This window comes from Rhinoderma darwinii, chromosome 7 (genome assembly GCF_050947455.1).
Source record: "Rhinoderma darwinii isolate aRhiDar2 chromosome 7, aRhiDar2.hap1, whole genome shotgun sequence".
NCBI lineage: Eukaryota > Metazoa > Chordata > Amphibia > Anura > Rhinodermatidae > Rhinoderma > Rhinoderma darwinii.
Window position 1 is genome coordinate 103,549,156 of NC_134693.1, and position 12,044 is coordinate 103,561,199.

At 39.4% G+C, this 12,044-nt stretch overlaps 1 protein-coding gene across 2 annotated transcripts in view; it reads left to right on the forward strand.

Annotated features, from left to right (window-relative positions):
- Positions 1 to 12,044, forward strand: part of LOC142658059 (musculoskeletal embryonic nuclear protein 1-like) — a 92,888-nt gene that overhangs the window by 25,571 nt on the left and 55,273 nt on the right. The window contains exons 3-4 of one of the 2 annotated variants that reach the window (XM_075833748.1): positions 6,765 to 6,860; positions 9,468 to 9,589. In XM_075833748.1, the coding sequence (XP_075689863.1) occupies positions 6,765 to 6,860; positions 9,468 to 9,589 (218 nt within the window). Of the gene's footprint in view, positions 1 to 6,764; positions 6,861 to 9,467; positions 9,590 to 12,044 lie in introns of those variants that run through there. The other variant, XM_075833749.1, reaches the window with a different exon arrangement.

Below are 12,044 nucleotides of genomic sequence, written 5' to 3' on the forward strand. Positions count from 1 at the left end.
AAGGATTGCTTCACAGCGTAACACACATCTATGGATTATTTTTATTTTTTTATACCACCTGACTATGCCCCTTATATACTCCGCCCTGCTTACATGTACCCCCACATTATAAAACACCAGCAATACTCAAACAAATATAGTACCAAGCAAAATCCGCTCTCCAAAAGCCAAATGGTGCTCCCTCGGCCCTGAACCCTACAGCGTCCCCAAACAGCAGTTTCCTTCAACATATATGGCATCGTCATACCCGGGAGAACCCTTTTAACAATTTTTGGGGTGTGTGTCTCCAGCGTCATAAGCTGGGCATGACATATTTGCCACTGAATGGCATATCTAGGGAAAAATATAAATTTTTAATTTGCACCATCCGCAGCGCATTCATTTATTGAAAAGACCTGTGGGGTGAAAATGCTCACTACACCCCTTAATAAATGCCTTGAGGGGTGCAGTTTCCATAATGGGGTCACTTATCAGGGGTTTCTTTTTATTATTTCACATCTGAGCCTCTGCAGTTGTGAACCAATACTTTGTAAATCGCCAAATTAGGCCTCCACTCCGCATGGTACTCTTCACTTCTGAGCCCTGTCATATGTCCAGACAAAAGATTAGGGCCACATGTAGGGTGTTTCTAAAACCGGGAAACACCGCATAATAATTAGAGAGCTGTCTTGTTATGGTGGCACAAGCCGGGCACCACATATTGGCATATCTATGGAAAAAAATCCCATTTTCACTCTGCAACATTGAGCGCACACTAATTTCTACAAAACACCTGCAGGGTTAAAATGCTTACTACACCCCTTGGTAAATGCATTGAGGGGTGTAGTTTCCAAAATGGGGTCACTTCTGGGGGGTTTCCACTGTTTTGGGCCCACAGGTGCCCAGAAACCAATCCAGCAACATCTGCACTCCAAATGGCGGTCCTTCCCATCTGAGCCCTGCGGTTTGCCCAAACAGCAGTTTATGACCACATATGGGGTATTGCCGTACTCGGGAGAAATAGCTTTACAAATGTTGGGTTCTTTTTTTCCTTTATTTGTTGAGAAAATGAAAAAATTTGCGCTAAAGCTACGTCTTATTGAAGAAAAAGGATTGTTTTTATTTTCACTGCCCAATTCTAATAAATTCTATGAAACATCTGTGGGGTCAAAATGCTCACTACACCTCTAGATGAATTCCTCAAGAGGTGTAGTTTCCTAAATGGAGTCACTTTTTGGGCGTTTTCATTGTTTTGTCCCCTCAGGGGCTTTGCAAATGTGACATGGCCTCCGCAAATCATTTGTGCTAAATGTGATCTCAAAAAGTCAAATAGTGCTCTTTCCCTTCTAAGCTTTGCCGTGTGTCCAAACAGCCGTTTATTACCACATGTGGGGTATTGTTTTACTCGGGAGAAATTGCTTTACAAATTTTGTGGTGCTTTTTCTCCTTCAGTCCTTCTGGAAATGATAAAAAATTAGCTAAACCTACATTTTCTTTGAAAAAATATAGATTATTATTTTCAAGGCCTACTTCCAATAATTTCTGCAAAAAAACTGTGGTGTCAAATCGCTCACTATACCCCTAGATAATTTCCTCAATGGGTGTTGTTTCCAAAATGGGGTCACTTGTGGGGGGTTTCCACTGTTTTGTCACCTCAGGGGTTTTGTAAATGTGACATGGCCTCCGCAAACCATTCCTGCTAAATTTGAACTCCAAAAGCCAAATAGTGCTCTTTCCCTTCTCAGCCACGCCGTGTCTCCAAACAACCGTTGTTTACCACATGTGAGGTATTGTTTTACTCGGGAGAAATTGCTTTACAAATTTTGTATTGCTTTTTCTCCTTTAGTCCTTGTGGAAATGAGAAAAAAAATCGCTAAACCTACATTTTCTTTGAAGAAATGTTGATTTTAATTTTCACGGCCTACTTCCAATAATTTCTGTAAAAAACCTGTGCGGTCAAAATGCTCACTACACCCCTAGATAATTTCCTTGAGGTGTCTAGTTTCCCAGATGGGGTCACTTTTGGGGGATTTTGACTGTTTTGGCACCGCAAGAGCCCTTCAAACCTGACATGGTGCCTAAAATATATTCTAACAAAAATAAGGCCCCAAAATCCACTAGGTGTTCCTTTGCTTCTGAGGCCGGTGCTTCATTCCAGTAGCACGCTACGGCCACATGTGGGATATTTCCTAAAACTGCAGAAACTGGGCAACAAATATTGAGTTGCATTTCTCTGGTAAAACCTTCTGTGTTATAAAAAAAATTGTATTAAAAATGTGTTTCTGCAGAAAAATATGAAATTTGTAAATTTCACCTCTACTTTGCTTTAATTCCTGTGAAATGTGTAAAGGGTTAAGACATTTTCTAAATGCTGTTTTGAATACTTTGAGGGGTGAAGTTTTTAAAATGGGGTGACTTTTTTGGGGTTTCTAATATATAAGGCCCTCAAAACCACTTCACAACTGAACTGGTCCCTGTAAAAATAGCCTTTTGAAATTTTCTTGAAAATGTGAGAAATTGCTGCTAAAGTTCTAAGCCTTGTGAGGTCATAGAAAAATAAAAGGATGTTCAAAAAACGATGCCAATCTAAAGTAGACATATGGGTGATGTTAATTAGCAACAATTTTGTGTGGTATAACTGCCTGTCTTACAAGCAGATACATTTAAATTGAGAAAAATGCTAATTTTTGCAATTTTTCGCTAATTTTTGGTGTTTTTCACAATTAAATACTGAACATATCGAGCAAATTTTGCCAGTAACATAAAGTCCAATGTGTCACGAGAAAACAATCTCAGAATCGCCCGGATAGGTAAAAGCATTCCGGAGTTATTACCACATAAAGTGACACATGTCAGATTTGAAAAATGAGGCTCTGTCAGGAAGGTCAAAAGTGGCTAAAGAGGGAAGGGGTTAACCGCTTCCCGACCGCCCACTGTATATTCACGTCGGCACTTGCTGGGCTCTGTCCAGTGCCGACGTGAATTCACGGTGGGTGTTAAAAGCGCGATCCGGGTGTCTCAGAGTAGCGCTGACATCCGGATCGCGCTATTATCACCTGCCTCTGGTCCCTGAGATATGATTGGGACCTGATTAGTTCAGGTCCCGGTCATGTGATCGCAGGGAAAGTGTGTTGTAGCAACAAACTGGAAAGTTTGTTGCTATAACAAACTGGAAAGTTTGTTGCTACAACAAACTTTCCCGGGGACCGATTGCTGGTGCTGCAGTCGGTTATAAGGCAGAACCGGGGGCCATATAACAGCCCCCGGGTCTGCCATGCACAGCAGCCTATGAGAACCAGCCGGATGCTGGTTCTCATATGCTTCCTGTCAGTGTGACTCTCAGCGTCACACTGACAGTTTATAATACGTTACACTACCTAGGTAGTGTAATGTATTATAGCAGTGATCAGTGCTGCCAGGCTTCAAGTAAAAAGTAAAAAATAAAGTAATAAAAAAGTTTTATAAAAGTGTAAAAACAAGTTAGAAAAGTAAAAAAAAAAAAGAATGCTTTTTTCCTATAATAAGTCTTTTATTATAGGAAAAAAATGAAAATGTTAAAAAAAGTACACATATTTGGTATCACCGCGTTCGTAACGACCCAAAAATAAATAATTTTATCAAAGTGATTTTGTTGCGCAATCGCCACAAAACATAAAAAACCTATATACATATGGTATCGCCGTAATCTTACCGACCCGCAGAATAAAGTAAAATTTCATTTATACCGCACGGTGAATACTGTAAAAAGAAAAATACAAAAAACATTGTCAGAATTTATGTTTCTTTGTCACTTTGCTTCCAAAAAAATCTAATAAAAAGTGATTTAAAAAAATCACATGTACCCTAAAATGGTACTAATGAAAAGTGCAGATTGTCCCGCAACAAATAAGCCCTCACACAGCTCCGTTGGAGAAAAAATAAAAAAGTTCTGGCTCTCAGAATATGGCGATGCAAAATGTGCAGTGTTCCAAAAGCGGATAAGATCGGGCGCCATTTATCAGTGCGACACCGGCCACATATCTGCGGATTATTATTTATGTACCCCATTATTATAACCTCTTATTATGTCCTGATGTTCTCCGCACAGGTTACATATGCCACCACATTATAAACTGAAATACCAGCAAAACCCCAAACAGAACAGTTACCAAGCAAAATCTGCGCTCCAAAAGCCAAATGGTGTTCCCTCCCTTCTGAGCCCCTCAGCGTGCCCAAACACCAGCTTACGTCCACATATATGACATTTTATATCCGGGAGAACCCGCTTAACATTGTATGAGGTATTTGTCTTCAGTGGCACAAACTGGGCACAATATATTATGCATTAAAATGGCATATCGGTGGAAAATTTTAATTTTCACTTTGCACCATCCGCTGCACATTAATGCCTTGGCGCACCACGACTTAATAGCATGTCGTGGTGCGAGGGGTTATTTATGGAGCGGGCTCATGCGCTGTGCACGCTCCATATTCTGCAGGTGTCCGCTGTGTATTACAGCTGACACCCGGGACTAACGGACAGGAACAGCGATCGCGCTGTTACAGGAGCCTGTAAAATGACATTATACTGCAATACATTAGTATTGCAGTGTATTGTACCAGCGACCTAATGATCGCTCGTTCCAGTCCCCTAAAGGGACTTTTGGGAGGTTTCCACTGTTTTGGTACCTCAGGGGCTTTGCATATGCGACATGACACCCGAAAACCATTCCAGCTAAATTTGAGCTCCAAAAGCCAAATATTGTTCCTTCCCTCCTGAGTCCTGCCGTGGGTCCAAACAGCAGTTTATTACCACATATGGCGTATTGCTGTAATCAGGACAAATTGCTTTACAAATTTTGGGGTAATTTTTCTCCTTTTATTCATTGTAAAAATTAAACATTTCTATGTTTTTTCAGAAAAAAGTATATTTTCATTTTCACGGCCTAATTCCACTAAATTCAGCAAAAAACTGTTGGGTCAAAATGCTAACTATACCGCTAGAACAATTCCTTGAGGGGTGTAGTCTTCAAAATGGGGTCAGTTTTGGGGGGATTCCACTGTTTTGCTTACTCCAGGGCGTTGCAAACGCGACATGGAACTGAAAAACAATCCAGCAAAATCTGCGCTTCAAAATCCAAATGGCGCTCCTTCCCTTCTGAGCTCTGCCGTGGGTCCAAACAGCAGTTTAGTACCACATATGGGGTATTGGCGTAATCGGGAGAAGTAGCTTTACAAGTTCTGGGGTGCTTTTTAATCTTTATTCCTTGCAAATATAATTTTTTTTTATATTTTTTCAGAAAAAAAGTAGATTTTCACTTTCACAGACAAACTCCAATAAATATAGCAAAATACCTGTGGGGTCAAGATGCTAACTATACCCCTAGATAAATTCCTTGAGGTGTGTAGTTTCCAAAACCGTCTCACTTTTGGGGGATTTCCACTGTTTTGGCACCACAAGACCTCTTCAAACCTGACATGGTGCCTAAAATATATTCTAAAAAAAGGAGGCCCCAAAATCCACAAGGTGCTACTTTGCTTCTGAGGCCGGTATTTCAGTCCATTATCACACTAGAGCCACATGTGGGATATTTCTAAAAACTGCAGAATCTGGGCAATAAATATTGAGGTGCATTTCTCGGGTAAAATCTTCTGTGTTACAGAAAAAAATGTATTACAAATGAATTTCAGCAAAAAAAATAAAATTTGTAAATTTCACCTCTACTTTGCTTTAATTCCTGTGAAGCGCCTAATGGGTTAAGAAACTTTCTGAATGCTATTTTGAATACTTTGAGGGGTGCAGTTTTTAATATGGGGTGATTTATGGGGTCTATCTAGTACATAAGGCCCTCAAAGCCACTTCAGAACTGAACTGGTCCCTGTAAAAATAGCCTTTTGAAATTTTCTTGAAAATGTGAGAAATTGCTGCTAAAGTTCTAAACGTTGTAACGTCCTAGAAAATTAAAATAATGTTCAAAAAACTACTCAAATATAAAGTAGACATATGGAATATATAAAATAGTAACTATTTTGTGTGGTATTACTATCTGTTTTACAAGCAGATACATTTAAAATGAGAAAAATCATAATTTTTGCAAATTTTCTCTAAATTTTTGTGTTTTTCACAAATAAGCAATGAATTTATTGACCAAATTTTTCCACTAACATAAAGTACAATATGTCACGAGAAAACAATCTCAGAATCGCTTGGATAGGCAAAAGCATTCCGGAGTTATTACCACATAAAGAGACACATGTCAGATTTGAGAAAATGGGGCTCGGTCTTGAAAGGGTTAATATCGATACATCAATTCTTATTCTTATAATGGAAAACGAAGGAGGGAAGTTCACCACACTCCAGGTTCCAGTTACGATCATAGAACGCTGCTACGCATGCTCCGCGATCAGTCGTCTCCGCGGCACAATCAAAACAAGCATTTGACCAAAAAGAATATCAGAATCGAGTGTCAATAGATAAAATAATATCCTCCATCACACCACCCATGGTAGATGAAAATAGATGCAATGAAATGTATCAAAGAAATCACTCATCATGTGTACATTGTTAATAAAAAATGTCCTGTGGATATGTCCTAAATGTCCCTGGTGGTAAAACCCCCTTTAACACTTCTATTTTTGAAAGCATTCTTACTTTGCAGCATTATTCCGCAACTAACTAAAATGTTTACGTCTAGGTCTGCTATTTCTTATTACTTAAAACAAAGTATCCACGACCTGGTATGTTTTTCTTCTTTCAGAATCTATTTTGGTAATTTCCGTCTGTAATAGTGTCCCTTTTTCTGTAGGTTCCTAGATACGTCCAAGCAGGCGATCGGAATGCTGTTCATCCACTTTGCAAATATCTACTTATCAGATCTTACAAGAGAAGACCCATGTTCACTGTAAGATTACTACACCGCTCTCTGGCTGATCATTACCCTTTGTGGTATTCATATGTTTTTACTGTTTTGTTTTTTTTTGTCTACTTTTGGAAGTCAGTCTCCCTAAGTGGAGACCGCTGTATATGTCTGTGTAAAATGAGCTTATATATATATATATATATATATATACACATACACATACACACACAACAGAAAGCAGCAGCACTCACTAGATATAAATGTATAGGTGCCAAGCAAGTCGTCCCGATCCAAGGACAGAGCAATGTACAAAAGTAGAGATCTTGCAGCACTCCAAATGTGAAAAAATAGTGGTTTTATTCATCCGACAAACAGCTATTTTTTCACATTTGGAGTGCTGCAAGATCTCTACTTTTGTGTATATATATATATATATATATACACACACACACACACACACACACACTACCGTTCAAAAGTTTGCAGTCACCCAGACAATTTTGTGTTTTCCATGAAAACTCACACTTATATTTATCAAATGAGTTGCAAAATGACTAGAAAATATAGTCAAGACATTGACAAGGTTAGGAATAATGATTTTTATTTGAAATAATAATTTTCTCCTTCAAACTTTGCTTTCGTCAACGAATGCTCCATTTGCAGCAATTACAGCATTGCAGACCTTTGGCATTCTAGCTGTTAATTTGCTGAGGTAATCGGGAGAAATTTCATCCCATGCTTCCAGAAGCCCCTCCCACAAGTTGGATTGGCTTGATGGGCACTTCCATACGGTCAAGCTGCTCCCACAACAGCTCTATGGGGTTGAGATCTGGTGACTGCGCTGGCCACTCCATTACAGATAGAATACCAGCTGCCTGCTTCTTCCCTAAATAGTTCTTGCATAATTTGGAGGTGTGCTTTGGGTCATTGTCCTGTTGTAGGATGAAATTGGCTCCAATCAAGCGCTGTCCACAGGGTATGGCATGGTGTTGCAAAATGGAGTGATAGCCTTCCCTATTCAAAATCCCTTTTACCTTGTACAAATCTCCCACTTTACCAGCACCAAAGCAACCCCAGACCATCACATTACCTCCACCATGCTTGACAGATGGCGTCAGGCACTCTTCCAGCATCTTTTCAGTTGTTCTGCGTCTCACAAATGTTCTTCTGTGTGATCCAAACACCTCAAACTTCGATTCGTCTGTCCATAACACTTTTTTCCAATCTTCCTCTGTCCAATGTCTGTGTGCGCTTTTGCCCATATTAATCTTTTCCTTTTTATTAGCCAGTCCCAGATATGGCTTTTTCTTTGCCACTCTGCCCTGAAGGCCAGCATCCCGGAGTCGCCTCTTCACTGTAGACGTTGACACTGCCGTTTTGCGGGTACTATTTAATGAAGCTGCCAGTTGAGGACCTGTGAGGCGTCTATTTCTCAAACTAGAGACTCTTATGTACTTGTCTTGTTGCTCAGTTGTGCAGCGGGGCCTCCCACTTCTCTTTCTACTCTGGTTAGAGCCTGCGTGTGCTGTCCTCTGAAGGGAGTAGTACACACCGTTGTAGGAAATCTTCAGTTTCTTGGCATTTTCTCGCATGGAATAGCCTTCATTTCTAAGAACAAGAATAGACTGTCGAGTTTCACATGAAAGCTCCCTTTTTCTAGCCATTTTGAGAGTTTAATCGAACCCACAAATGTAATGCTCCAGATTCTCAACTAGCTCAAAGGAAGGTCAGTTTTATAGCTCCTCTAAACAGCAAAACTGTTTACAGCGGTGCTAACATAATTGCACAAGGGTTTTCAAGTGTTTTCTAATCATCCATTAGCCTTCTAACACAGTTAGCAAACACAATGTACCATTAGAACACTGGAGTGATGGTTGTTGGAAATGGGCCTCTATACATCTATGTAGATATTGCATTAAAAACCAGACGTTTCAGCTAGAATAGTCATTTAGCACATTAACAATGTATAGAGTGTATTTCTGATTAATTTAATGTTATCTTCATAGAGAAAAACTGTGCTTTTCTTTCAAAAATAAGGAAATTTCTAAGTGACCCTAAACTTTTGAACGGTAGTGTATATAGACACGCTTTTGCAACCATTTTGTTTTATTGCTCCAATACATCTAAATTAATAAAAAGTAGGTAACATTGCAAATAGTGTTTATTAAAAATATCCTACCATTTTGAGTACACAGCTCCTATGCAGATCCATGTTTACAGGCTACAAACCTTATGCAGTCTGACCCTGCAGTCATGTGTTACTGCTATCCCACTGCCTTCTCATCTACTCTGTAGGTTAGCAAAAAGATTGGACAAAGGGGGTGAGGGTATTGTTTGTTTTTCATGTCTGTAACTAAGGAAACACAAGACCGCATAGGTGCTGTAGACCCAAAACGATAGGGCATTTTTTCATTTAGTACATATCCTATAAAATGAGTTATACGTTACTTTTTTATAGAATATGGCTTCTGCAGACATTTCACCCAGCAGCCTTCATATGATGACATCTGACATGAGCGTGCCAGCACAGTTTTGATAGATTTGATAAATTTTTCTTTGATTTGTGTTCTATATACGGCATTTGCATTGATATTCTACTAAAATCGGTGCACATTTCTTGACTGTTGTGCTTCTTTTTGCCTTTGACAGCTATCTGATCAACTTCCTCCTGGATGCCACTCTGGGCATGTTACTTATTTACGCAGGGGTCCGAGCAGTGAGCTGTGTGGTTGAATGGAGGCAGTGGGACTCCTTAAGGTTTGGAGAATATGGTATGTTATAAAGATTATTATTTTATTTTCGTTGCATTTGAAATGATGGCAGACTGCAGTGGCTCTCAGTACTTTGTTACATGACACATGGTTTAAAGGAGATGTAAGCCTTTGAAATGCTATATATGTGTGTCTATGTGTGAATATATATATATATATATATATATATATATAAAATTTGGTTTTAATAAAAAGGTGTATCAGTGTGTTTTGTGTAATCTTGTAAATACTTTTCATTAAAAATTATTTTACATTTTTAGATATGGCTGCCCTGTATTTTCTATACACAGCAGCCGTATCTAGCGCTTTTCACTGAATCCGTCAGGTACGCGGGACTGATGGATTCGGTGAATAGCGCTAGATACAGCTGCTGTGTATAGAGAATACAGAGCAGCTGTATATTAAAAATTGTTTTACCTTTTTTTTAGAAACTATTTACAAAGTTACATAAAACACACACCGTTTTTATTTTTTTTAAAAATTGCCTTTCAAAGGTTTACACAGCCTTTTAAAAAAAAATATAAATATAAATAAATATATACTCACCCGTGACGTGTATATATAATGCTCCAGTATTTCTTAGTTTTATGGAAATGTGAGGTATTCAGTAAAACAGATATATGTGAAGAACTGAGACGTCTTCTTTAGAAAGTGTCTTCTATGAGGCTGGTAGGACACCCAAGTTTTACCGCAGGTTCAGTTTCATCCACAAGATTTTCACATTCTTTACCACCATACAAACTGTTCCTCAAATGAGGTGTTTTTGCTTGCTCATTTCTTCACCTTTCTCTATAAATATAAAAAAAATCCATTTTAAAATCTACTTGTAAAGTTTCTTTTTGTTTTTTTCCGGATGTCTGAGTCACTTTCTGGCACTTCGTCAATATCTGAATAAAGAAATGTTAGGGTTTCTCTGTAAGGAATATAACTGGTTATGCAGAGGAAGAATTTGGTTTAGGCTCAAAATGTAATTAACTTTCCCTTTTGAAAATGAAGGAATCTATAAACCACTTTATAGCTCTGATATTGTATGCTCTGTCGCTGTGAGAGGAAGGATCATTGCTGGAATTTGGATTATTGTGGTGGTTGTAGGGCTGGGCGATTATGACCCAAATCAAAAGCACGATTAATTGAACATGTAACCTCGATTACGATTAATGAACAATTATTTAGGCCACACCCCTTTGGCATGCCACACCCCTTATTTACATGCTACGCCATATAATTATTATTTGTCCCCTGAGCCTGCTGTATATAATATAACCCCTGACAATGCCCCCACACAGTAGAATGTCCCCATAGTTCTCCCCACATGGTTTAATGCCCCATAGCTGCCCACACACATCATAATGCCCCTATAACTGCCTCCACAGAGTATAATACCACCCATAACTGCCCTCCACACTGTATAATACCACCCATAACTGCCCTCCACACAATATAATTCCCCCATAACTGCCCTCCACACAATATAATTCCCCCATAACTGCCCTCCACGCAGTATAATTCCCCCTTAACTGCCCCCAAAGTATAATGCCTCATAGCTGCCTCTACACAATATAATGCCCCCATAGTTGACTTCCACGCAGTATAATGCCCCTATAGCTGCCCTCAATAGGGCTTGATAAAAATAATAATATGCATACTTGCCTAACCCCAATCCAACGACGAGTGGAGGATATCCCTCTTCTCCTCTGGTCTGTGCGGCACAGAGCAGGCAGGCACGATGACGTTACGGCCTCGCGTCCGGCGATACATAGTGAATGGTGCAGCAGAGACATTAGAGCTCCCTGCTCTACCATTTGATTTATATGCAGATATGCTGGGTCAATGCAGCGTCTACCATGAAATTTTAGAGCACTTCATGCTTCCCTCTGCTGACAAGCTTTATGGAGATGCTGATTTCATTTTCCAGCAGGACTTGGCACCTGCCCACACTGCCAAAAGTACCAATACCTGGTGTAATAACCACAGTATCACTGCGCTTGATTGGCCAGCAAACTCGTCTGACCAAAATCCCCTTAAAGACTGTATAGGATATTGTCAAGAGGAAGATGAGAGACACCAGACCCAACAATGCAGACGAGCTGAAGGCCGCTATCAAAGCAACCTGGGCTTCCATAACACCTCAGCAGCGCCACAGGCTGATCGCCTCCATGCCACGCCACATTGATGCAGTAATTCATGCAACAGGAGCCCCGACCAAGTATTGAGGGCATATACTGTTCAGTAGGCCAACATTTTGGTATTAAAAATCATTTTTGAAATTGGGCTTATTTAATATTCTAATTTTCTGAGACACAATTTTGGGTCTTCATTAACCTCCATAATCATCAACATTAAATTAAAAAATGCAGGAAATAGATTCATTACACAGAGTGATCTATATAATACGAGTTTCGCTTTTTGAATTGAATTACTGAAATAAATTAACTTTTTGATGATATTCTAATTC